The sequence below is a fragment of the Artibeus jamaicensis genome, unplaced genomic scaffold, assembly GCF_021234435.1.
Source record: "Artibeus jamaicensis isolate MK-2021 breed Jamaican fruit bat unplaced genomic scaffold, CSHL_Jam_final contig_797, whole genome shotgun sequence".
In the NCBI taxonomy this organism is placed as follows: Eukaryota; Metazoa; Chordata; class Mammalia; order Chiroptera; family Phyllostomidae; genus Artibeus; species Artibeus jamaicensis.
In genome coordinates, this window is record NW_026521977.1 from 19851100 (window position 1) to 19878701 (window position 27602).

Consider the following 27602-nt stretch of genomic DNA (forward strand, 5'->3'; position numbering starts at 1 on the left):
GTCACAAGCTAAGGAACACCTGGAGCCCCCGGCAGCTGGAAGAGGCCAGGAAGCGTTCTTCCCAAGAGCCTGTGGAGGGAGCATGGCTCTGTCCACATCTTGACTTCAGACTTCCAGCTTCTAGAACTGTTTAAAAATAAATGTCTTTTGTTCTAAGCCACCAGATTTGTCGATTTATCTTGGACAGCCCTAGGACACTAATACAAAGAGGGTGCCGGTTTAATGGTTTCATGCAATGATAACTGCCTGAGTAGCACAGGGATTCATTTTTTCATTCTCTGAATTGCCTGATGCCCCCTCTGGGGGTAGACAGCCTCTCCTGGGTGAGGGGTTACTCCGCGGTCCTGTTCACCACTCCCTGCCCTTCCCCCCCTCACTCCCCACGGTCCCCTGAGCTGCTTGGTTCGGCCAAGCTCTGTGCCCAGAAGCCCTCGGTTCCCTTCTTGTTTCCTGATTTATCATTTCCTGGACATTCTCTTTCACCTGGACAGTGGGCTTTGATCCAGTCCATTAATAGGGTACTTAAACCTCTTTAGATGGCCAGGGCAGGCGTCCCAAATTCAGAATGTGCAAGCTTTCTGGATGTATGAATCCACAATAGTGCCAGAAGGAAGTTGACCATCTGGAAGGCAGTAGGAAGCGGTGAATAGAGGCCCTGCCCAAAGGAACAGCTTCTGCTTAGCTCCAGGCACTGAGAGACTAGTGTTTCCAGATCTGATTTTTTTTAAGAAGCTGAATTTTAAAGCAACTAATTCACAGTAAGATGCAACACAAAACCTCAAAACAACAAGTGAAATTTTTGTGTATGTGTGCACCAAACAGAAACCTATCTTTAGGCCTCACTGGCCCATGCATTTCTGTTTTGAGGGGAGCCTCTGTCTTATGAGGTAAAGGTGGCAGTAGGATTACTCTACATATTTCTTGCATCTTTTGGGGCACTTTGAGAATCTCCATCTCCTAATGCTAGGGAATGGAAGGGTCATCAAAGGGTTTAGATGCCCTGCTGGGAATGCCTTGCTGAATTTAACAACATGGAAACTGTTTGACATGTTAAATATTTTATTCACATTGTTTACAAACTATATTCACTTGGAAAACACGTGAATCCAAAAATAGATTATTTTACAGTAATTCACATTTTTTTTTGAAAACAAGTGACTTTTGAAGCTGGACTTGAAGCACGGATGTCCTCAGCCAGTACTGTGTGTGGGCCAGGGCCTCGCCAGCAAAGCTTCCTGCTCTGGTGAGAGAGAAGTCTCGGGCAGCCCACCTAGTTGCAGGTCGCTAATGGCTCACCTACCAGGGACCCTTGAGAAATGTCAGTGCAGACTTTAACCCGTGAATATTTAGTGGTGTAAATTCACTGTCACTATTTTTTATCAAGGAAATGATGTGTTTTGGAGCTTGCACACACATGGGGTAGGAAGACAAAACAAGAGACTCATCATTTAATTGGCCATCACGGAGTTGTCAGGACATGCCCAGTCCCATACAGGGTCAATGTCTTGGCCACAGACAGAGTCAACGAATTACGATTTTACTGTATTGACATCTGGAGTCATAGAAACAGCGGTGATTTGTAAATTGATGCAAGTGTCCTTGCCCATCAGCTGCCCCCACTAGAAGGAGAAGAGGGGGAATAAGCTCAGCAAGCATTAAGAACGTGTCTAATTTTAAGTGTGGTACTCTGGAAGGATGGCTGCGGGAGTTTTGCTGAGTGGCCACAACGAGGTTCTGGTTAAGAAACCTACTATTCCCTGATGCTAAATCCACTAATGTACCAGCTTGATGGCTTAGCTCTTTCACTCATTAAGAAGCTTTCCTATAGTTTGACTTGAGTGATTTCAAATCTGCTGAATGTTTGTCTTACATTTCACCCCCTCCTATTACATGAACTACAAACATCGCTTTTTTTTCTTTGTGAGTTGCCGCGGTTAAATGAGCAGAAACTTTTGAACTTTGGGGGTTGGAGCATTGGTTGAGTCTGAAGGCAGGACCTGGTCATTCCTCTCTGAGCTGCACTGGCTATTGTGGCTCTGCTCCTCTGGATAGGGAAATCACATGTGCTCAAGGTACCATGAAAGGTCACACCCTCTTCCCCTTGGGTTAAAAAAGAGAATTTCTTAAGGGTTGCTGCCATCACCCCGAAGTAGACAACAACAACTCTAAACCCAAATGTAAGATGAGATGTGGAGAAATTTTATCAGGACGTTGCAGGTTTAAAAAAAAGAAATGAAAACCAAGACTTTCAAATGTCTATTGCAACCAGCTTGTTTGAAAAGGCAGGAATCCACAGCAGGAGCCAGACGATGGAGCAGATCATAGCTTGTCTTCCTGCCACCCATGTGCGTTTTTTCCAAATTTGTACACTAACCTTCGGTCGACCCGTTCCAAAATTCCTGTTTTATAGTAGTATCTGTAAAGAAAGACAGCAGAAGAGAAAGGTGGGCAGGGTTTGTACCCCAGAAAAACAACAGGTCGTCATTCTTCTCAGGTGACGAGGCTGGTCTTTGGTTACCCTGGTATTTTCATACCCTGTTATCAACTTACACTTAAACCTTTCCCAGACATCCTGAAGACTGAACCTCACCAGGTTCAAAACATGCTGTGTGTGTGTGTGTGTGTGTGTGTGTGTGAAGGCTCGGATGCACGGTGATCCCTGGGGAACACTGCCAAGCGCAAAGGACGGCGTGTCCACTTACACACCATAATCCCATCTGTAACTAAGAACCGAAGCATCTCGTGACCTTTCGATTATCAAGAAGAAAAGCTGCAAATACAATGTAATGTGCCACGGGTGGCCATTTTACACGAGTGGGGCTGAAGGCTAGTGGCATTTCATGCCTTTGACTTACCTCAGAGCTCGGCTCAACTTTTCATACGTCATTCTGTCATTTTTCTTCCTTTGTCCCCACATCTTTGCCAGGGCTTCTGATTTAACCACCCGAAAAATACCTTGTTCCCTATCTTCCCATTCCAGAATACCGCAGTTTTCTTCGGGAGACAGAAGCAAGTCACGCACAAATTCCCACAGATGAGAACTTTGGAGGCCTTTGAAAGGGAGAAAAGTTGCTTAATTTTTGTGTGTTTGTTTTTAGTTTTAAGAGAAGAGTTGTACAACCGCTCATTCACCCGTGAGGAGTGCTGCTTCGTGGGGTTATGTCCCATTGTTGTGACGGAATGGTCTCCTTGGAACCTCACCGCCCTGTGAAGCGTCTGTCCTCTAGTAGAGCAATAACGAAACACAGACCCAGGGACACCGACTAGCAACACTGGTTCACAGACTTTTCCGTGCTCTGTGGAACCACGGGCTAATTCTTACGGAATTGATGAAATGACCATCAGCAAATTTTTTCATTCTTCTTTCTGATGGGCACTGTGTTTGTGTTAAGATCCCACACCCACAATTGTCTGGATGGACCAATACTACAATTATATTTTTCATGAATAGCTGGTATGTCTCTTGTTCTACTATATTGTGGTTAAGACTGGTTCTGGGCTCCAACTGCCTGAGATCGGGTGGTGAATTCACCTCTTTCTGGCTCTGTAATCATAATCTCTCTAGTTGTCTGTAAAAGGAGACAATAGGAGTTCCTACTTCATAGTGGAGGTTAGCGGATTATGATCTAATACATATCAAGTGGCTAGAACCAAGCCCAGCAGGCTGATTCTGCACTGGGTGGATCTTAGTTCAGGGAAAGGCTAATGGAATTGCTGATTCATCCTGTCTTCTCTGCTGCTGTCGCTGAGTACCTCAGTGGGAGGGACCCCCAGTAAACAGCACAAGTAAACCATTATTCGACATGGTTAGCACATTACTTCCTCATTTTAATTGTCATAGTACCACTTCCAAGTGAAAAAGAAAGAAATGAGCATTGGATAACATTTACACAAATCGAGGTCAGTTTCTTCACTGCCTTCTTTGGGAAATAACTGGCCCCATGTAAACATTCAGTTTCAAAGCTTATGGAAGCTGAGGACTTTGTCTCATGAATGCTTGAAAAAAGAGAAGAAAAGTGGTGTCTCTGCACTTACTTGTTCGGCTATGAGTGTGACAGTCTTGACTTTTGATGCCACTTGTTTTCAAGCAACTTGAATCAGCATCTGAAATAGAATGATTTCCAGCAGTAGGAAGGGATCTAGAGGCCGCATTCGGACCTCAAATTGCACCCAAATGAACAGATATTAATTGAACACCTTTGTGGTAGAAGACAGTGTGCTAGGCACTTTGGGTGATCAGTAGGTGGGAGGTGAAAAGATGCCTAAGACTCAGTGTCTGTCCTTCCAGAGAGTCTGTATTCAATACTGGGGACCAACTCTATGCCAGGTTCTGGGCTCTGTGCTGGGGATATAAAACAGACTTGACCCCTGATCATGTGGGGTGTAAGGACTAATGGCCAGGTTAAAACATGAATGAAACAAATAAATCGGCCATGGATTTACATTGTTATGAGGAAAACGATATTGGATGGAGGAAAAGTACCTACTTTAGACAGGGCTGACTGGGAGGACCTCATGAAAAAGAAACATTTACTCTAAGGAATAAAGATGTGAAGGAGCCACATTAGGAGGAGGGAGAGAGGACCGTGCATGTGCAAGGCCAAGCTCAGAGAGAGGACCGATGAGGCAGGTGTGTGGAGTACCCAGAGAGAGTTGGGGGGGGGATAGGGCTGGGGAAGCGGGCTGCCGGCAGGTCATGGAAGGCCTTCTTTGCAGATCTTGGGATTTTATTCTAAGAGTAAAGTGAAGACTTTGGAGTTTGACAAGGTTCACATTTTAAGAACACCTCTCAGGCCAGTGCCTGGAGAACAGACTGAAAGGAACATAAGCAAAAGCAAAGAGACCAGTGCCTAGCTCTGGGCCTGGCACATAGTAGGTGTTCAATAGATGTTTGTCGAATGAATGAATGAATGAAAGGAGAAAGAAAAAAATGGATGAGGGAAGCGAAGCAATTCAGGGCTTCAGATTTAGACACATTGGGTTGTGTCTAAAGAGACACACACCTAACCTTGTTACCTTAACCTCTAAGCTCTCATTTCTTCCCCATAAAAAGACTATGGTACTAGGACTTGTCTTACAGGGTCATAGAAAAAATTACCTAAGATAGTATCTATAAAGATTCTAGCACAGGGCCTGGCTCATAGTAAGCACTCGATAACTGCTGGTTGCTATTATCATTATTAGCATCATTATTGTTATACTGACTCTAATTGTGACTAGTCATATATTCAGTTAAAGAACTTATGGGATACAGTACCCTGCCCTAGCTCATCATCCTCCTGTGCCATGAGGAAGGCAGGCTGACAAATAGATGCCCATTATAGGTGGAGACACAGACCCCTGAGAAAGGAGTAGCCAGGTCAAATTCACTGCTGCTTAGGAAAGACAGGAAGTGCCTGCCCTGGGCTCCAGCCTTGGGCCTCAGACTCAGGAATGGGCCGTGGGCTTTGGTGGGCTCAGTTCTTCTAGGGGTTTGCCTGGATTGGGCTGGTTGGTGAAAGCTGGGGTTTGCACCCCCACCCCCACCCCGTGCTGCAAATGGATGAAAAGGGATTTCACCAGAGCCGGGAAGCTCTGTGGGGGCCTTGTTGCGGGGAACCCGGGCTCTGTGGGGGCACTTGCTTAAGCCCACATGGTTCACAGACCTGGCTTCCTGCACTAAAGCTCTGAATATAAAATCCTTCATCAACCAAATAATCTGAATGCTCAGCTGATTGCTTGGGACTTTATGAAGAGGAAAAAATTACATCACTAGAAACCATCTGTCTGTTGGGCCCTCAGCTTGCCCCTCTCTGGGGAGCTGCCGTGTGCCCTGGCTTCTTTTCGCAAATGAATGAGCTGAAGTTAGGGAGGCAGGGGGCTTGCCCAGGACCCACATCCTGGTCCACAGGCCAGAGGCTTTGCTGTCAGCCTTTGACTGACAGCAATCATCATCATCTTTAAAAAAACCCCCAAAGCTCCCAAGTTCCCTTCCCTAAACCTTCTCTATCTGCAAAAGCAGAACAGTGAGGGTTAATTTTCAGAATGACCTCCATCTCCTTGTAATCACAAACTGGATCTGCTCAGGGAGCTCACGTTCTTTGCAGCCACTCCAAACCACCAGGCCTCTGATGGTGAGTAGCGGTGACTCATTGCTAACAGGTACCAGTTTTGGGAGCATCTGTGCTCCTGGCACTTTGTAGGCATTATATCTGGAACTCACGCACCATGTTATAGATAGGGAAACTGAGTCTGGGATAGGCTAAGAAATCACAGACCCAAGCCCGAGGCTCCGTCCCCTACATTTTTCCTGCTCTCTTCTCCTAGTCTGGGATTGTTTCAGACCATCACCCTTTCAATGGGGTCTAATTAAAAAGTGATCCAGCCCCCCCGTGCTCAACAGCAGCTCCCACAGAGCATCAACAGCTTAAACTTGGTTACTTACAGTCTTTGATGGTGGCCTTGGTCTCTTCAGCATCATTAAACAGGGAGTAACCTGGGAGAAAAAAAGAGAAATGCTCAACTCGCATCATGCAATCCTGGTTTCCCCTGCCCAGGCCGGGAGAGAGATGCTAGGGAGGAGGAGAGTGATCGTCCCCTCTGCAGGGTGGTTTTATTTTAGAAGGGATCTTGGATACCGCCTGGCTTATATGGGATCACCATGAAGCCACCACTAAGTGGTGACAATCTCCTTGTTTTATTTTTTTTAAGATTTTATTTATTTAACTATAGAGAGAAGGGAAGGGAAGGAGAAAAAGAGGGAGAGAAACATCACTGTGTGGTTGCCTCTTGCACACTCCTGGGTTGGAGACCTGGCTTCAATCCAGGTGTGTTCTCTGACTGTGAATCAAACTGGTGACCCTTTGGTTTGCAGGCCAGTGCTCAATTCACTGAGCCACACCAGCCAGGGTGACAATCTCCTTGTTTTTAAAGGCCACCCAGAGAAAGCCCCAGGGCCAGGTGTCCCAGCAGCCTTTAAGGTTTTCCTAGTGGGCACTGGGGAGGGAGTCCTGGCTTGGGGTCAGGAGCCCTGGGCTCTGAGCTGGGCTGGGCCACTGACCCCAGTGAGGTCTTGCCCAGTCGGTCACTCAGTCTGTGGGCTTGAGCTCCATGTTGACAACATGTGGCAAAACCGCCACTGAGCTCGCCTTTGGCTCTAAGAGTCTATGCTCTGTGACTTGGCTTCTGACTCCTTGGGAATACCAATGCTTACTGGGTTCTGGTCAAAGAAGAGCATGGGCCTAGGAAGCCTCAGGAATGCAGAGCCTGATGGAATTTGGGGGACTGCCGGGCTTGGGTTGCTGCTCTGAAAAAGGGTGGGCCGGAGGTGAACTAGGAGTTTCAGATCATGCTTTCAGGGAGCTGCACAGGCCAAAGGACACCTCCTTTTTCACTGGGTGTCCAATGTGCAGACAGTTTCCATGTACTAAGGGAACTGGAACAGCGACGGCACAACGTGACTTTATTCCCAGTGCCCTGCTCTGACTGGTTCTGCTGGGCCTCGGAAGCACTTCAGCTCACTCTGCCCAAAGGGCCGCCGAGAATGGGATGGGGGCTGGCAAGCGACTGCTCCTTTCCTCCGCTGTGGAAGCCCCCCTCTGCCTTCCCTGCCTGCTGACCACACCTTGCAGTGACCAGTGTCCCCTGTTCCTGGGCCCTGAAATCCTATTTAAATGCGCACTGAGCCAGACAGCACCTCTGGAGCCCCTCCAGCTCCTCTCCCTGTCAAGACATCTCGTCTTCCAGAGCCCTAATCTGTGGGGTAATACGGGACCTACACTAGGTAGCGACCAGTCCCCCCTTGTCTTTATTGTCCAAGATGGTCACACTTTTGAGAATGAAAGATAGCACTAATAATAGGTATTATTATTACATAATAATAAGGATAACAGGTGAAAACAACATATGCCGGGCAGACCGGGACACTAAACCTCGGTCACAATGCGTACATTTTAATACGCATTCCGCATTCCCATCGGAGGCAGGTCAGCGGAGGAATCTGAGGGGGCAGCAGGGGGTTTACTGCTCAGTGTGGCACAGTCCCGGGGTGACGTGCCTGAAACCCCACCATTCCTGGTGGCTTTGTGACTCCAGACGCGGTCAGAATACAAAGAGGCAACTTATGGCCTGTTTATAAAAACGGTTTTTAGCTTATTCGTTCTGCTTGGACACAGAAGAAAGGAGACCAGGGACATTTTTTTTTTTTTTGTAACAAGTGCCAGGAGAGGGAGGTGCCTGAGCTGGGAGACCCTAGCACAGGGGACGCTGGGGCTTGGAGGTGAACTTGTTTGACTTGACATTGGCCAGGCTGGCAATGCCCACTGCGTTCTCTTCCAGGATGGAATGCCATCTCCATGGCCCTGGGACCCTTGTGCAAGGCCACCCCTTGGAAGGTTCTGAATGGAGCCCTACACTCCTTCCTGAGCTGCTGTGATTTGTCAGACTTGCTTCTGCTCCCAGCTTTGGGCAGGTCACTGTCACTGTTAAGCAGAGACTGGACAGCAATGGATGACAAGTATGTTTGTCCCCTCTGTGCTCCTCATAGGCCCTGGCTCTCATGGCAGAAGCTTAGCAGTACCCAAGGGCCACCATCCTTAGCTCTCCTGCCTTCAGCCAGTCGTGATGGGTGCCGATCAGGGGATGGCAAAGAATCTTACATGTAGGAGGTCTCCGTGGTTTTCTATTCAAACAGGAATCCCTGCCACAGCATGACCACCAGGCAGGGGACTACTAGACTGCTTGATTATCTCCAGAGACAGGGAGTTTCCTACCTTTGGTATCTTCCGAACAGCCTTTTAAAAAGAAGGTGCTAACTTTTTGAAAGGTCTTTCCTCAAATTGAGCTGAGATGTGTTTCCTTTATTTTTAAAAATGTCTGCCTCTTGGTTACATTCATGATGATGAGAATAGCTGCCTTTCACTGCTTGTGCATCCTTATGGCTGTGCCAGGTGGTATTCCACCGATGCCTGCCAAGAAGCCTCGGAGGTGTGTATCACCCCATCGTACAGACGAGGCAGTGGAGATTCAGGGAGGTCCTACGGCTCCAAGGTGCTGGAACCAGGGTTCGGACACTGGTCTTTCTGATCTCAAAGCCCTCGCCTTAGACTGTCTTTCCATGACTCAGCCCTGTTTGCTGTGTGACCTTGGAGAAGTCACGTAACCACTTGGGACCTCCATTCCTTTATCTGAGACACGGGGACACAGACTCACATGGTTTCACAAAGCCTTTCCAGGTTTGATAAACCCGTCCAACCTCCTACTCTTGCAGAGGGGTCGAAGCATTACATCATGAGGATAGAGCCAACTTCTGACTGTCTGGTCCTTGACCATCAGGAATGTGAGGAAATAAAATGCCAGTCTGACTCTTCTGGCTATGGGAGAGAAACGTGTCTAGGTAATTTCCTTTTCTTTCTACTTAATGAAAGGTCAAACACAAACCTCTTAGGATTCACCCTTGATAGTTGTCAATCTTTATGAACATAACACATTCTTTTATTGTATCAGCCTGGTTCCTGGCTGGTCCCTAAATGCTTTTTTTCCCTTTCAGTTTTTCTTTTCTTTTAAAAAATGTACTCAACTTACTTTCCTTTTACCTACAGTCTCCAGTTCTAGTGAGAGGTTTTGATTCATGGGGAATTTTGGTTAACAGAAAGTTCCAGCGAGTGACATTTTGCTGTGGAAATCCCACATCAGGGAAGGACCTGACGAGGTCCTTTGGCCCCGATCTGGGGCCCGTCCCCTGGAGGCCCAGCCCCCTGGACACTGACCTTGTGAGCGGATGTTCTGGAGGATGAAGTACAGGTACTCCCCGCAGACGCCGGCTGCCTCGATGAACTCCTCCTGAGTCATGCTGCACAGCTGCAGGCCGCTGATGTTGAAGTGGCAGAAAGAGATGCAGCTGGTGTCCAGTTTGTACTGGTCGCAGCAGAACTGGAGCCATTCCCAGACATGCCGCTTAGTCCAGTACTCAGGGTGGACGGACGTCCAGTAGGAGTCGCAGGCTGCACCAGAGGAGAAAGAAGTAAGGGGCGGTGTCCCCTGGGGGAGCCTTTGGAAGGCCTTCTGGAGGAGGCTCTGGTTACGTTAACATCCTCATCCCTTGTCCAGTGAGCTGAAAGGGGCCCGGCCCTGAGGTGTTCTGCTGGGACCCAGGTCACCTTCTATTCTGCAGTAAAAATCAGAAGGGACTGGATCCTACAGGTAAACTTTAGAGCAGGAGAGGGAATGACAGGGGTGAGAAACCCAGTCATGGCCTGGGAGGGACCTGGTGCCTAGAGAGAGAGGAATTAGTGGAGGAGGAGAGAACAAGGCCCTTCAGTGGTTCCGTTTCAGACAACATGGTGGCGAGAGCACAGGCTTGGAGCCTGACAAGCCTGGGTTCAAATCCTACTTCTGCTTCTTGCCACGTGGGCCAGGTCCACAGAAATGTAAGCCTCAGCGTCCTCATTTGTAAAATGGGGGTAATATGTCCAGTACACAGGGCTCTTAGGGACAGTTGCCAGCACTATTCATTGGCTTGTGCACTGTCTCAGGCCATCTTGTACCAAGGGCGGTGGGCTGCGGAGACATCGCCCACAGTCCAACAGACCTTGGGGTCAGGGAAAGTGGTGGGGTTGGTTGTATTCTCATTTTTGTGGTTTTGGGAGCTGTTTTAAAGAATTTCCATCATAAGAGCACTGCCCCTTCCCTTCACTCTGGAGGAACTCTGTTCGCACCCAGAGAAAGGTGGGTGCCGTCCTCTCGGGAAGGCTGGGAAGTAGCCATGTCTGGCCTGGGGCCCGGACTGGGTGCTTAACAGCCCTGCCCCACGGCCAGGACACGCGGAAAGGGTGGCAGATGAAGGATATGGAAGAGGCGAGGGACCACATCAGGCTCCCTGACATAAGCAGTTCTTGCAGCTGCCAGAGTGCTCATTCATGTTCATCCATTCAATAAATGAGCTCCTGTTCCTTGCTGGTAAAATGGGGATAATGGTACTACCTACATCACAGAGTTGTTCTGTGGATCAAATGAGTTAACATATACACAAGTGCTTAGAACAGAACCAGGAAGATTTTACCGTTACTGAGATTATCATTGAATACCTACTACATGCGAAGCAAGGAACCGTATGTGAAGGATTCATGATAAATAAGAGGTTTGGTCTCTGTCCCCGGAAGGTCGCAGATGAAGATCCTGAGTCAGGGAGGACCTGACTAAGATCCCACAGCCTGCCTGTGGTGGAGCTGGGATTTTAACCCCAGTCTGAACCTGAAAGCCATTACTCTTCCCATCCCATCGCACGGGTCCTTGGAGGCTCAGCACAGAGAAGAGATGCAACATGGAGAGAGAGGCGGAGCCTGTGGAAGAGCCAGCAAGAACAAGAAGGCCTGCGGAGAAAGGCAGAGAGCTGGCTGGCTCAGGCTGTGCGCAGGCAGGCGGGTCACTCGTGAGTTAGTCTCCATAGCAAAGGGCGGCCAGGCCATTCGGATTCCCCCTGAAATGCTGCCTTTGCTGCCACTGTCCCCAGTGGGGTGTGGAGCTTCCAGTCCCAGCTCAGAGATGGGTCCCTGCCTGGTGGGGGACACCACTCCCTACGCGCCCCTTGTCAGCATCCCAAGTTCCTCCAGTCCTCCCAATAGGTATGACTGGGCTATTTCCAAAGTGGGAAACTGAAGCTGCCCCTAAAGCTCGGAGCCCTTCCAGAAATTTATTTTCCTTGCCTAGAGGGGATTGAGGGACAGTCACACTTAATGGATTTGTTTTAATTGAAGTTTTTAATCCGCATTCTGTATGCATGTGGATCAAAGGGTGGATAATATGCCAGGAGGTTGAGGTCAATGTCATTGCCTCTGCCTGGCGGGCGAGGAAAGTGAGGGCCATGTGGGGAGACGCCTGTCCTGGCTCCCTGGCCGCTGGCTGGGGTCGGGCCACCGGCCCATGTGGGGCACCTGGTGACCAGCAGGGTTTCCTGGGAAAATCATGCAGGCCATTCTTGAGTCTGGTGTGTGCTTTTATCTACTGATTTCTGATCAAGTAAACCTAAGAAGGGCCCCTTCCTTCCCTGGTATTCTGATGAGAGATGTTTATGAGCCTTGAAATTCTTCCACCCTGGGTCCTGAGCTAAGACCTTGCACAGATGGGTATCGGTGCCCTGCCGTTGGAGGACACAGCTTATTTCTTGTCACAGATTGGTTTCTCCAAGTCTCCATCCCCCTCCTCTGTGCACTTCCACCCCCTCGTTATTTTCTTTGGCACTTGAAGAGGCCCATGTTGTTTCTGGAGGCCAAGAGGGCCTGAAGGGTTGGGAGAAATGCCTGGACGGGGGTGGGCGCCGACACTCGGCCGGGGCTGCTCTCTCCTCCTCTGCTCTCTCCTCTGAATCTTGCCCACAGAGCAGGCTTTGTGTGTGGCTCTGGCCCCTGCAGGGGAGCCAGGGACAGAGCCCAGCATGGCGGGCTTTCCTCACCAGGGAAATCCTTCCGACAACCCACGGAGCTGAGAGGAAACGCCTGCTATCAGGGACCTGGGCACTTCTGGGTTGCGGTGTCTCTCCAGGGTCCTACCCTTGCAATAACGAGGGACACAGAGGTGAAGATGACAGGTGAGGAAGGCCTGCTTCATCCTCTGCCGCTCCCTCGGGATGGCCTCTTGGCCCCATGTCTTCCCTGGGCTTAGCACGAGGTCCCCATCTGCCTTTTTGTAGCTCATGCCTGCTCATCCTCAAGACCACAGCTCACACTCCACTCTCAGAGTCTTCCGCTCCCGGAGGCGCCCTCCTCACCAGGATTCACACCTGCCCCGCTCCCTCTCCAGACCTGGAGCTGCATGACGCAGGGCCGCCTCCGCTTTGCTCACTCGGGGTCAGAAGTGCTCGGAGCCCGGCCTTGCCCACCGAGGACACTCAGTGAGGGACACTGACTGGCCAAACAACTGATAATTATCACTCACACATTACAGGTGAGGACGCTGAGGGTCTGGGAGGTTATGTGGCTCAAATAAAGTCGCAGAGCTAGTCAGTAACCAACTCTTCCCTCTTTGGATGTGGCAATTTTGCATCATATCACTCTTCTTGGTTGGGGAGGACCACGTTGGATGCACATATTAAAGCCTGACTAAAGAAGATTTGGATGAAGGCAGGTTTGATGCATCAGAAAAGGGTAAAAAAAAAAAAAAAAAGTGCCTGGCTGGTGTGGCTCAGTGGATTGATCATAGTGCCTGTGAATCAAAGGGTCGCTGATTCAATTCCCAGCCAGGGCACATGCCTGGATGCAGGCCGAGTCCCCTGTTTGGGGTACGTAAGAGGCAACCACACATTGATGTTTCTCTCACTCTTCTTCTCTTCCCCTCTCTAAAAATAAATAAATAAAATCTTCAAAAAATGGCAATACACTCACAGAATATGTTATCTTTAATAAGTTGTGTCATCTGGAAAAACAAAGTTTTCCTTAATGCATCTGCCATTCTTAAAATAATCTACACCTTTCGGAGAAGCTGAGGTGCGAGGCCCTTCTGCGTACCCTGCCGGTTGGAGACGGGTGGCCCCCAGGGCCTGGCAGACTGAACCCTAATCTCTACAGGCCACTGCTGAGTGGCAGGCTTGTCAGCTCCTTTGAAGTCAGAAGTGGGTCAGGACACTTGATTAAGGGCCAGGTACACTGGGAGGAGGACCCGAGGAGCTAAGTTCACGCCGAGCGACAGTTGCCACCAAGTCTACTTTGCCACTGCCATGTGTGAAGGTGGGCCCTGTGTTGCCAGGTCCAGAGTGTTAGGTAAAATCTCATGATTTTTAAGTGCTGGCAAGTAACTTAATTTTTATGAAGCACTCTGAAGGCCAATTAAAAGCCTTTCGTAAGCTGATCCTCCTGGTAGTAACTTTGTGATGGAGAACTTCACATGCTTTTATACAGTTGTCTGCTTTGAGATTATTGTTTAGAGTGGGCATGCTACGAGTTTAATTTTTTTTAGTTGACTAGTGTTTTCTTCAAACTAAAACTTATTTGAAAAGATGCAGCCCTGCTTTGCTGGGAGTCGAGGTGAAGGGACCAGAGGCTTCCCCCTCGTGGCTCCACAGGCAGCTGGAAACTCCCTGCCGCAGAACGTGAAGCCAGGGCTGCTGCTCTTGGGACTCCCCCTAAAAGTTGAATAAGTGCATGGCCTCACACTTAGGGGCCCTGCCTTCTTGGGACTCATCTGTAAAGTAGGAATAACAGGACCTCCTTCACTGTGCTCTTGGAAGGATTCAGTGAGTCAAAACATGGAAAGCACTTAGAACAGGGTCAGGCATGTAGTAAATGCTCATTAAATACCACCCACTTATGCTTGTTAACGCTGGGGTTACCCAAACCATTACTTTAATTGCATTCCCTCAAATACTTCTAAACATGTTCTCTCTCCCTCTCCCCTGTGGGTGTGGGGGCCCGCACCTTTGTTCCCTTCCAGAGTCTTGGGTTTAATTTCCTTTACAAAAAATAAGGATTTCATATTATTAGCCATGCTAATATGTCCTTGTACTGCTAGCATGCGTAAGGTGGCCAATGCTATTGAAAATGTGGGGGCACAGGTGAGTCTGTGTGACTTTGTAAAACGTTCATTTTGCACTGACATTGAGGTAGAAGGCAAGGGCCAAGTGCCCAGAGTGGACAGTGGGGGACGGGAGTAAGGAAGCCACATGTGCCGCTTCAGTGGAGATGCCAGAGATGAGGTCCATTAATCCCTCACCTCCATTTTTTGTTATGGACACCTGATTTCTCCTCAGCCTACGCAGAGTGCTTGGAAGAATTCCTGCAAGTCCTCTCGTCATTTCTGCCAACTGGATGGCTGCCCCGAAGCCATTCTTACTCAGAAATTTTACTGCCAACACTGTTTATTTTTCTGGAGCCTCACGTGCAGCAAGAATTTGAGGGAAAATTTTGACTTTTTAAAAATTACAACAAAATAGATATGCAGCAGACTGCAAAATCTGTGGATTGCAAAAGTAGTGTGAGCTTAGAGGTTTGACTTATGTCCCTAGATCCTCTGCAGGAAAACTTGACCTTTCTCCTCTGCCAATTGGGGAGCAGAGATGGGAAAATTTGTGAAGCTACAGGAATCTGCCAGACTCTTGCTCCCATCCTCCATGCTGGGCTCCTGTCAACTGACCCGAGAGAAGGGGACCTTCCAGTGGGAGGTGTAGGACTGTGGTGTCACTGGGCTTGGGCCATGGAGATGGACCTTCCTAATTTGCAGTCCTAGCTCTTCAACTTATTAGCTGTGCAATCTTAGTAAAGTTTCCCAACATCTCTGAGCCTCAGCTTCCTTTATTTCTAAAAGAGGAATAATAATAGTGCCTAATTCTTAGGAAGTTTGCTGTGAAAAAGGAAAAGAAATGATGAACTTAAGAACTTAGTTATCTGGACGATAGTAAGCTTTTGCTACATCACCTGTTATTAGTCCTCTTTGAGGGACTATATTCCTTCCCAGAGGAATGACGCCTTCCCTACTGGGGCCCCAGGCTAGCTGAGGGACAACCAGCCAAAGTGAGCCCTGGGAGGAGGTAAAGGGAGACAGAGAGTCTAGATCGGAGGAGACCGGAGTTAGACAGCGGGACCGTAATTAGCATGATTTATTAGCTGAGGGAGTTGGGAAGTTTTTTGCCCTGGGCAACCAGTGAGTGGCCCGGGCATCGAGGGCACGGTCAATTGTGGCTTTGTTACTGAAAGGAAGGGCTTTATGAGGGGAAACCTGAAATGATAAACTGCTTCCAGGTTTCCTCCCAGAGCTGGTCAAGCCCCATCCAACAGCCCTTCCTGGCTTTCCTTCCAAGCCTGTGGAACGATTTAAACAAGGAGGTGGAAATAAAGAAAACAAGCCTGGCCAGTGTCAGAAGCTGGATGGAGAAACGACAAGGAGCGATTGCTGGGTATCAGCAAAGGGCTGTGGCCCGGGGCTGCGTGGAGTTCGGGAGCAGCCCAGAGCACCAGCCCTGAGCGGCCTTGGGGCCACAGCTGCCCAGAAGGCTCAGACTTGGGCGGGACGGGCCAGCGGTGGCAAATCTGAGCTCTGTCCTTGGGGGTGTCCTGGGATGTGACTATTGCCACGGGACTCACCTCAGCCTTTCCAGCGATTTTATCCCTATTTGTCTGCTTTTGATTTAGAAATCCTAACTCTTCATTTTGCATGTGCTCTCAAACTTCTATACCCAGCTCGTGAGTCTTTCTTAGGAAAGACCACATGGGACCCAAATGCCTCTCTCCCTGATGGCCTGGATGTTAATTCCCAAGACTGTGGGCCATGCACCTTTTTTCAAAGTTCTTTCTTCAAGTAAAATGTCCCACATGTAGGAATAGCTAACATTTTTGAGTGCTCAGTATGTCCCAGTGACTGCCCCATTCAGAGTTCCCCTGCTATCCTCAATACAACGCTAGGAGGTCCTAGATCATGCCACCCATTTTACAAAGTGAATGAAGACAGTGAGGCACAGAAGGGTGAAGTCCCTTTTCGAGGTGTAAGTGGCCAAGCTAAGAGAAGGTCATAGAGGTGTCATCCTCCAGCTCCGGCAGCCAAGCCTCGATAACCACTACGCCGCACTGCCTTCAGAATGAAAGCACAGAAGCCTGGCTCGAGGGTGCAGACGGAGAGGATGGAGCTTGAGGCTGGCCTTCTCAAGGGACCAGCCTCGGGTTTCCAAGGGACCGCCCAGGAACCCTTAAAGCTGCCCACCTAGAAACCTCTGCTGCAAAGTATAAAGGAGATTCCGAAGCAAAGGGGTTGTGGCCACCTTGGCGAGCAAGGTGTGTGTGTGTGTGTAGGTTGAGAACAGAGCTCCAGAAAGGAGGGGTGCGGCCAGGATACTTCAGGACTCGTTAGATGTTTGGCTATTGGAACTTGATTGGAGAAATAGTCTTTTATAAATATCATATGCCTATAAAATATATACAGCCTCCCTTTGAGACATTTTCTCCAGTATTTGTAATTATTTGAAGAGCCAAAGGGAGGGCCAGGATGAATTAATGAAATTCTAGAGCAGTTTGCAATCTGACTATCCAGTCCCCAGCCTGCGGTGTGGCCACGCCAAAAGTCCTGCTTCAAAGAGCAGGTCACCTTTGCAGTCAGCACCAGTTCAGCTGCCCCCTGCTAGAGCCATTGTGAAAGGCTGTGAAACTAGCTGGGCTTCCCAACTAGGCTGAGTGTTCATTCCTCCCTGCCCTCTTGTAGACATCATTTGTCTAGTGGGCACTTCATTTCTTTCTTTTTTAAATCCTCACCAAGTATATGTCCATTGATTTTAGAGAGAAGGGGAGGGAGAGAAAAGAGAAATGGGGAGAAAGAGAGAAACATCAATATGAGAGAGACATTGATGGGTTGCCTTCTGTGTGCGCCTTAACTGGGGGCTGAACCCATAATATTTTAGTGTACAGAATGATGCTTCAACCACTGAGCCACCCAGCCAGGGCTGCACTTCATTTCTCTGTCTCTCTCTTTGGTATCTAAGCTGTTGAAAGTTCTGAATTAGAAAAGTTGAGACCTGAGTTGCTTTTGTCCAATATGAAAGATGAAGAGAGAGAGAGAAAGCTGTTTTCTATTAGCTGGGAGTCATCAGCTGTTTCTGGCTATGGTGAGCACCCACCAAGCACCCAGTGCTTCGCTCTCAACTTGATAGGTGGACTGTTGGTCCTCCTAGCTGTAGGAGGCAGGGTCTACTCCACCTGGGGAGGGTACAACTCAGCGGTGTTACATAAAACCTGCCCAAGGTCATGGGGCTGATAAGTGGCAGAGCTAGCCCTTGAACCCAGACTCTAACCGGAAGCTGCTGCCGAGACAACCCTGAATTCAGGATGGAGTTTCCTGTGAGGTAGGAGCAATGTCCCAGAGCCTGCTGGCCACTGAGCCCACAAAGTCTGCAGAGCAGTGTCCAGAGGTGAGCCTGGCTGTCTCCTGACACATCCCTCTCAGTAGGAGTTTCCGCGGACACCCAAACTGACGTGTCTTCTCTCTGGGTGAGAAAAAGACAGAAGGCACCTCTGGGCTGTCCTCCCAGGTGTCTGTCCTGGTGGACAGAGCCCAGGAGGCTCACTCAGTGCCAGGTGCCCACTGGTACCACCCAGCTTCGACCTGTGGGAGGACAGAGACACTGGACTGAAATCCAGAGGCCCAGACGGCAGGTCAAAATCACTTCCATCAGCCTCGTGCCTTGGTGGGATGTCTATTCCCTCAATGGGAGATGGTGAAAGAAAGTTACACCTGTGATATTGCCTGATGATGCAGGAATCAGAGAGGCTTCTGGGAGGGACCCTAGAAATGACCCGATTCGACCCCTCATCACGTTGATGGAAATGAGGAGGCTCCAGATACGAGAAAGCTGTGTCTTTATATCTAAGAGGACTGGATTTGTGCCACATTGGCAATCCTACTGGTGGTCACTTGGGTGAATTCTTCATTTTTTTAAAGTTGTGGTAAAATATACATGACATGAAATTCACTATTTTAACACTTTTTATGTGTACAGTTCAGTCCCATTAGGGACTGTTGTGTGGCCATCGCCGCTGCCCATCTCCAGAACTTTTTCTCCTTCCCTAGTTGAAATGAGTCCTTCATTCTTAAACACCCGTGGACGCTTGTTATGTGCCTGGTTGTGTCCCAGACATTTCGCTACTCATTCTTACCATCTCCATTTTACAGATGAGAAGACTGAGGCATGAGAGAGTAATGGTGTCAAAGCCAGACTTCGCATTTAGGATGCCTGGCTCCAAAGGGCAAGCTCTTGTGGATTACAGAAGCTGCTTCTCCTAGGCCCGAGTGACCACACGGGGTGGGCAGTGGAGGCCACCCTGCACAGTAGGCAGGAGGATGGGGCTCCCGGGATGGCAGGTCTGGGAGACGCAGGGGTGGAGAGAAGGACCAGGAGCTGGGCCATCGTGGTGGAACTCATGGGGAGGAGATAGGGATGTAAAAGCCTCCATGTTTGAGGTGAGAAAATCAAACACATTTCTCATCATCTTTCTGGGAAACCAGGCGCTTCCTAGGCCCAAAGGAGAACTGTAATATGTATCTGAATGAATCAGGTTCAAATGCAATTACCTGGACCTGTCAGACGAGGGTGCAAACTGTCATGTGTGCGTGTATGTGCGTGGGGGCGGGGCTGGGAGTGGGTGCAGGACTGAATTCTGTAGGTAAGTGCCGCACGTCTGTCTATGCAGCACCCCCCTCCTGGTGTCTGGCCCGGGGTCAGGGGCTTCCTGATAGTGGTGGACTTATCACGGCTTCCTCAGGGGCCTGGCCTCTCCTGGCCCCCTCCTCAGGGAGGGCTGCCCCCCGACCCTATCTCCTGACCCTGAGTGGGGACCTGCCAGGCCAGAGTGCATAGGGTTAAGGCTCTGTGAGCAGTGACAGCTTGATTAGCCATTAATTGCATCACTGCCTTCCCCACAGGGTATGCACCTGCCTTGCTACAGTCAGCCAAGTTTGCTGTGATGTGCAGTCACCTAAGCACCTGAGGACACAGGTCCTCTGAGGGTTTCTAGGGCAACACTCAGCCGGCCTCCCTTTGGCATGGGGTTTGTACGAGGCCCTATTCCTACTTCTCAGGTGGAGAAAACTGGGCCCAGAGAGGAGGAAGGGTGGGGAGGGCAGCCTGGGGGGGCGACGGGGGGGCTCATATTTGCTGAGCACTTGCTTGTGCCAGGCTGCGCGTTTTACACACTCTGGCTCCCTTAGTCCCTACAGTCACTCTCATCACACCTGCTTTAGGGATCAGGAGACAGAATCTCAGAGAATAACAATAACATTAGTATCAATAGCCCAGCTTCACGCCATTTACAAGCTGGCCATGTGGGACAAGTGAGAGTCCAGGTGCTCAAGTCAACTTGCGGGAAACTTAACTCACTGGAGACCTTGGGCGGATCACTGAACCTCCTGTGCCTCAGTTTCTTCATCTCTTAAGTGGGAATCATAATTGTTTGTTTCTCATAGGGCCTCTCTGAGGATGAGATGGGGGCTTGACGCAGGGTCTGGTGCCTAGTTAGTATTCAGCAAATGTTAGCTAGAACCAGGAAGAAGGAGCAATCAACATACTAGGCTCTGGGCTAAGGGATTCTTTCTACTACTTTGTTTCAATATAATAACTCTAAGAGATTGGCCTCATCATCTGCATTTTGCCTGAGGTCAAAATGAGGCTCAGGGAGCTTAGCAGAGTCCCCCGAGGCCACAGAAGGGAAGGTTGGGGGGAGGTTTCCAGTGTTTTGTCTCTACAGAAGCTGCCCTTCCTCCCACCCAGGCCTCCCATGCCCTCTGCCCTGGACACTGGTGACAGCTGGCATTTCCTGGCCCCTAGCATGGCCGTGTCACCTGCCCGAGGCCAGCACCACTTTCCGCCCAAGCTCGTCCCAGCTCAGATGGGCTTCTCCAGATGTACGCACCTGTCTGATGTTCGAAGGCGGGATAATACTCTTCGTTGCTGAACAGATCAGTCCACGACATCAGAGGGTCGCAGAAGGACGCGCTGGGCAGGAAGGTGCTGTGTGTCACTGAGTCCAACATCACCCTGCAAAAGGTGGGAGGGGCTGTGAGGAGCCGGTGACTCCTGGAAGCCACACTGTGGGACCCCTTGCAGGCCAGCATGGTTCTAATATGACAGCGAATGCTTACAAACAGGCAGCCTCCTCGGAGCCAGGCCCCCGGCTAAGTGCTTTGTGTGATGACATTAGTTACTCCTCATCACATCCCGTCAGGTTTGCGCATCTATCCCCATTTCATAGATGAGGAAACTGAGGCAGAAGGGTTGAGGCACCTGCCCGTGTAACATGGTCAGGGAGTGACAAAACTGAGATTTGAGGATGGGGCTCTCATTCTGTATTACTGCCTCTTTTGTTACTTTTCCTATTCACTCACACCGGACCTCTGAACTCTGGCTCATGATGCTTAACAATACGCTTCTGAAAACAAGGCAAGAGCTGCTATCAGTGAGGGCACCCATGAACCTGCCGGATCTACAATTCTGAAATCCGAGAGCTCTGAAACCAAGTGTGTGTGCGTGTCTTCGGTGTGAACTTGTTTCCCAGCAAAACACAGTTCTGCATAGATCTTACATAGTTTTATATACGGTTCTATAAATGCTACATCTATATGAATATAAACAAGATACTATACACATATATGATGTATAAAACTATATATTATACATAGACATAGAAACTATATACACGCTAAATAGTCTTATAGCTATAGTTACAGTTTTATTAATTCTACGCGACGAGTATTCATGTGATATACTGCGGGAGCATCAACGCGTTTAAGCAGTACTAGCAGAAACACCTAGACGGGGGCAGTCCGTATTTTGCTGTATGCACACTGACTGTATAGCCTCCTGAATGCCTGAAGAATTGTGACATTTGCAGCACACTCAGCCCAGGGTTTTGGGTAAGAGTGTGAGGCCCTGTGATAATTGTCACACACACTTACTTGGACTTCGTGCTGAGCACTTCGGTACTTTACATTCATCATTCATGGTCGATTCAGAGCAAGCACTCTGAGACAGGTTCTGGTCATGATTCTGCTTTACAGGTGAGAGGTGGACACTTGGACACGCCAGGTAATGTGCCCTGAGCCCCCGAGCTGGCAGGTGGCGACCAGGGGTGACAGCTCAGGTCTGTGTACTTAAGGAGTCACGATCCTGACGGCTGTGCCCTCATCCCTGCTCACGCTGGACAGTGGGACACTGTGGGAGATGGCGAATGGTCGAGGCAAGGCCCCCACGCTGTGTGTTCTTGCCCATCAATCTCATCTTTTGAGTTTCTTTTTGCTGATTCCCATGTTTCCACAATTCATATTTGGTGGGTTAGAAAAATCATCTTCCCAATTTCTCTTCTCATTACCAAAGTCACATTGAGGCGATAAGGTGGTTCTACCCCCGTTTGCTAAGGGGACACCACAGCCCAAGATCACGCAGCTGCCGGTGTGAGCGCAAAGGCTCACACTGGGTCTGGGGCTGTGAAGCGCCTGGAATGTTAAGAAGGTCAGGAGCTTATCAGTCATCTAGTCCGGTGTTCCTCAACTTTATTCATTTGCCTACCTTTCCAGCACGATGAATTACATAATACAGTGAAAAAAATCAACTTCTTTTTGGTGGGAACATGAGTGCATTTTTAAAAGGAAAACTTTATATGACCACTAGGAATGAAAAATTGGTATTTTTTAAAGACACATTAACATGAAGGCAAAAGCACTTAAATAAAAGTTGCTCATCCATGCCCCACCTGAACCAGAGGATTAGCAAACTGCAGCCTACAGGTCCAATCTAGCTCGTCTGTGTCCAAATGGCCTGCGACTAACAATGAGTTTATATTTTCAAAAGGTTACGTATTAAATAGTTATGTAGGTAGCTACATAATATCCTTGGTTTTGTCCGTGGCCTGCAAATCCTAAGATATTGACTCTCTGACTGCGTGCCTATCCTGGGCCAGATTCACCTCAGGTGTGTTGCACGCGTGGCGTGAGCACCATGTGTTGGAAGGCCCTGAGTTAGGCCCATCTCTGCCTCCCTCACGCTGTCATTCTGGAGATTAGAAAGGTGAGGCCCAGGGAATTTTTGCAACTCGCTGAAGGTCACAGAACCACTTGGTGGCAATGTCATATTGTATGTAGCATTAAGTTTTCTCACTCTCGGCCCATCGACTTCCCTTTCTAAAAACACTCACAGTCATGTCACCCACCGATGCATCATCGTCACTGTCGAGTGTCCATGACCACTGTGCTCCTGACCTTGGGGAACAACCAAGTTCACGTACTCCCACATAGGCGCCCTGTCTGTGCCACCCAGACCCCACCCCCAACCTCCTTCGGATGCACGCAGAGGGTTAACCCTCCGGGCGGATTATCGCCTACGTGGATCTACCCCTGGGAGCGGTATCAAACAGAGGTCAAGGCTGCCTGCGTTTGCACTCTGATTTTCCCACGGATTGACTGGTTTTATATCCAGAGCAAGAGGTGGGATGCAGAAGGATGGGGGTTGGAGGCTATGAGCAAGGGAGGAGCCCCTGGGGCCTAAAGCCCCTTCCACCTTCTGGAATCCACATCAGGGAAGTTCCCCCAAGTGAGAATTCAAGGCGAAAATGCCTCCTGCCCTTCTGGGCCAGACGTGCAGAAAAGTGAGGGAGAGGAGGGCAGACCTCTGCAGTGACCTTCATCTTGGGCTCAGGAGAGGTGGACTCCACAAGGAACAAAGTAGAAAACGGCCCCCAGGTCTTCAACGTCCGTTAGAAACCGTCCCGAAACAAAACACCACAGTAAGAGGGAGTGTTCCCTCACCTATGCAGGACAAAGAGCTCTCAAAAGTCGATCGGTAAATTAAATTTGGTCATATAAAAATTAGAAATGTTTTTGATAAAGAGGATATTTACCTCCTTTAAGGATTTCCCCCCTTACACGGCCCACGCACTTTGCTCTGTGATCTCTCTACTTTTGTACACAATGCCACATGTATCTGATTCCCTTTGGTAACTCTATCGCCAATGACACGTCTATCCATTTAATTTTCTTTTTGGGTTTTTTTTTTTCACTTCATTTTCTTAAGGGGCTCTGTCACTCAGGTGCGTACTGTGCTGTTTTTCTTCTGTAATCATTTCTTGCTTTTGGGGGAAATGTCTTTTATACAAGCAGCAGAAAGGGTTTATTTTTTTGCTATTGCTGTGGGAGGGATATTATTAACTCCAGGCTCCCCGCAGAAGACCATGGCCGCTCAGGCAGCTCTGGGTGTGAGAGTTCAGGAATAATGGCTGCTTTGTATTCAGTAGCTCAGCTCCTTAGGGCCTCCGGGGTCCTTGCAATAATTGAACATTTTAGCTCTTAAGATGTCTTTAACGTAGGCGGAACAGGGTGGGTGGGTGGTAAAAATAGCTATTTGGGGCCTCATTTCACAGCGAGGACATCGAGGCCCGGTGACAGGGAGGCTCAGGTCTGAAGTTAGCCCGTTCACTCCCAACGGGGGTGACATTGACCCCAGAGGGGAAAAAAAATCTGGTTCCTGAGGGCATTGGTCAAAACTCCTAGAAGTTACTATGTTTCACAACCCTCCAAAGGGCTACCACACCTTAATGATTTGCAGAATTTCTATGGTATTAACAATTCATGGGGAGGTGTGGGGAGATGATTGAGAAAAAAATGATCTAAAAAGGCTTCTTAGTGGGGGCAATAAGGAAAAAATGGCTGAGCAGCATTGGGTTAGGTCGAGAGTCGGCAGCAGGACAAGTGGAGATACATAGGGAAGGTCCTTGGCCTGTGGTCCTAGCCACACATTTTTGGTTTTTGCTGGTTTGTTGTCATGGAAAGAGCACAGGCCTGGGAGCCATGATTATCCCTTTGCACCCTGACGAGCCTCAAGTCCTCATCTACTAAATAAACACACGGACGAGGTGGACTCCAGACCATGCCTTAGCTCTTCGATTTTCTTCTGGCACCCACCCGACTGGGCTGGCACGCCCCAGCCTGTGCACACATCCACATATGCATGGATGTTGGTTATATTTGGATATTTTGGCCAGGCAAGCTTATCAAACCACTACCAACAGAGGCTAAACTTTATCTCTGGAAAGGCCCACCCACTTTTCTTTCTCCCTGTCCTCCTAGGCCCACTACTTTCTGCAGTTGACCCTGGGTAGCCTCTGGCTGGTTAGCCAGCCCCTTAAGCACTGTGGCCCCTCACTCCACAGACCCACATGTCATCACAGACCCATCAACAGCCCCATAGCTGTTAGAATCAGCCTCCCTGCCCTCATTCTAGCTGCCTCCTGTGGAGGAAAGGTTCAAGCACAAGCCACACAAGGGGGAGGAATCAGGCGGGCTCCCTCTCACGCACGAGAAAGGCTGGCCGCAGGCACCTTTCACAACGAGACAGCGATGGCATAGAGGCTGAGGTCCCTGATGACTCCAGGGGCTTCCTCCCCCTTCTGAGAGCTGGCTCACTCACCAAGTGTGCTTAGGGCGGGTCCGCACAGTCCAAGGCACAGGCCTGTGGGCTTCTCACCCTGCACGAGGCAGAGGCAGGAAATGCAGGCGTGGTGCCCATGGCCTGAGCAACCAGGCACCTGTGTTCAGCCTTCCAGAGCGAGAGGGGAAGGAGCAAACCACCCGGCCTTGGCCAGTTGGTCAGAGGAGGAAAATTCCTTCCTGACCCTGGCAGAGAGCATCAACTTCACTCTGGGCATGTGACCAAAAATTCGCCCAATTAAGCATCTACACATTGGCTGCTTATGCACCAAAACATCACCAGGCAGAACCAGGCCACCAGGATATAAACCATGGGGAAGGGGGCCAAGAAGAACCTTCCCTGGTCTCACCATCTGAGCAGTTCATTGGGAAGAAAAATGGTTTTCCTTCTTCAAAGCTTCAGTGACAACAGAGCGTCCCCTGGGTCCCAAACCCTGCAGGCGAGGCAGGGCCAATTTCCTATTCTTTGGTTGTCCCAGTGAAGGGACACATAAAGGAAAACCCGGTGGGCTATTTCGACACTTGCTGTTAACGATTGTGGGTTGGGTGCTTGAGTGTTTGTTCTTCTGGGAGAAACCAGGGCAGCTGTGAGGGCTGCCTTGCTGACACCTTGCCAGATCATTCCTCATTTTCCTTGAGCTTGCTTAGGGAGTTTGCTAGTTTGTTTGCTTGTTTGTTTGTTTCTGAAGGTGCCGCAAATACCCATAGAAGGAATGCCATATAGTTTACTATGGGCCCAGGGCCAAGCTCATTGGCTTTGGATTAAACCCATGGGGGGTTCAATCCTATCTCTGGCCCCACAGGTACAAAACACGGACCCATCTCTTACAACTCAGCCTGCCAAACTCTCTGTTTTATACGAGTTGTGGTATATAGAAACCCATGAACCTTTCTGACCTTATCTCTGAAATGGGGATGTTTAACATGGAATCCTCAGACTTACCTGAGGATTTAATAAAATTAGTACTATATGCAGAGTACTGGGCATAATACATATATTCATTTCCAAAAGGGGGAAAGTCAGTCGTCATCACTGTATCGAAAAGGTTTCTACACAGGTGACTTGTCAGAAAAGAAGACAACCAAACTGTGGAAACTTTGCCGAGAACTCCTTGAATTATGAAAAACATTGTCACAGGAAACATAAGGACGCAGAATTAAGCTTTCACCGAATGGGGCAAACAGCCCCTCTCCATGGCCTTTAGACTAAAACACGAAGCTGCCTCCCAACTTACTTTAACTTTCTAGGCCTCGGTCTTCTCATCTGTAAAATGAGGGAGTTATACCTCATGGTCTCGGACATCGGTCCAGATTGTAAAATTCTTAGCACACTCTAAGGCGGGGCCCCTAACCTTCAGTTAACGAAGGGAGTGTGTGTTACCAGGTGCTGCCAGCAGGGGGCGAATGAACAGGAACCCCACCCCCACCCTCCCCCCACCACCAGCCGCCAGCCCTCCCCCCCCTCCACACACCGGACCCTGTACACTGCAGTCTTTGAAAAGGTCTGAGATTACAGTGGAAAAACCCTAATCATTGATTTTCTGGAAAGGTGGTGTGAGGGGGGAAAATGGTTTTTTTTTAAAGCTATTACATACAAACAAATTCCTGAAAAAATGCCTCAAACTCTAATAAGGCAGCTTATGTTCTCTATATCCAGGGCGATCTATAAGCAGGCCAAGGAGGAAAGGAGTTTAGCCAGGGAAGGGGGGCTCTCCTTGAAGCTGAATCTTTTTTTCGGTGTAAAATTCAGCTTTAGGAAGAGTGGGGAATTGAGTGCCGGCCCACGTTCTCCCTTCCCCTTGGCGTGGCCAAGTGATCCTGAGGGAGCGGGGGTCGCGGGGGGGCGGGGGCAGGGTGGCTACCCAGCCCGAGGAAGCAGAAATGTCGCTCTCAGGCAGGCAGTTGTTAAATCCCGGTGGAGCGGCTCCCGGGAGGCACTGCGACGGGTGGAACTGGCAGGCGGGCTGGCAGCCTGGAGCTGGAGACCAGCGACCGACAGACCCAGGCCCCAGCCCGAGCCTCTAAGCCCTGACACCCCTTCCAAGTCATCCAAAAGAGCAAAAGAAAAGGTGCTTACGTGACAACAGCGCTGACTAGGTCCAAAGAGGAGGCTTTCAAGGCAAGAGAAGGCAGGCGCTCCCAGCACGAGCGCACGGTGGAAATAAGGCACCTGTAGCCTTGTGATATAAGTAACACCTACAGACAGGTCCGTTTGGTTTTTCAGGTTTACGCACAGCCCCTTTGATGACGGTGACATGCAGTGTGACACGGCTCCTTGGAGGGGGGGAATGGTTCTCACGTGCAGAAAGTTTACCTTTATCCTGCTTTTGTGCCCGGCTCACTACCCTCCCTCCTGGCCTGGGGGACTCGGTAAACAAGCCGAGAATTCTTGCCTCGGGGAGCATTGCGTGGTCTGGCCATCCCGTGCTGGCTGGGGATTCTCATTCCTGCGAGCTGCAGGGGAGGTTCTCAGATGCAGCCCTGGTGCCTGCCTCTGCAGGCTCCCTCCCGGCTTGGTGCAGCCCTGCATTTCGTGTGTGTAGTAGGTCATTCTCCCCCTTTGCCCGCGCTGTGGCCAGGAGGAAGGACAGGATGGGGCAGTGGTTAGGAACACAGGCTTTGCAGCTAGATGGCTTTGGGTTCAGTCTCTAGGTCCTTCATTGTTTAGCTGTGTCACCTTGGGT

At 49.6% G+C, this 27602-nt stretch overlaps 1 protein-coding gene across 3 annotated transcripts; it reads right to left on the reverse strand.

Moving 5' to 3' along the window:
* Nucleotides 1–2240: 2240 nt before the first annotated feature.
* Nucleotides 2241–27190, reverse strand: ELF5 (E74 like ETS transcription factor 5). Of its 3 annotated transcripts, none has more exons than XM_037128304.2 (7): nucleotides 26996–27190; nucleotides 20355–20479; nucleotides 9747–9980; nucleotides 6425–6475; nucleotides 4036–4104; nucleotides 2856–3051; nucleotides 2241–2416 (listed from the first exon to the last, which is right to left on the reverse strand). In XM_037128304.2, the coding sequence occupies exons 2-7, from the start codon at nucleotides 20473–20475 to the stop codon at nucleotides 2320–2322; spliced, it is 768 nt and encodes a 255-aa protein (XP_036984199.2). In that variant the 5' UTR covers nucleotides 20476–20479; nucleotides 26996–27190; the 3' UTR covers nucleotides 2241–2319. The 3 variants fall into 3 exon arrangements, with proteins under 3 accessions (XP_036984199.2, XP_036984201.2, XP_053528933.1); XM_037128306.2 differs by lacking the exon at nucleotides 26996–27190 and adding an exon at nucleotides 24899–25005; XM_053672958.1 differs by lacking the exon at nucleotides 26996–27190 and adding an exon at nucleotides 24810–24865.
* Nucleotides 27191–27602: the final 412 nt, after the last annotated feature.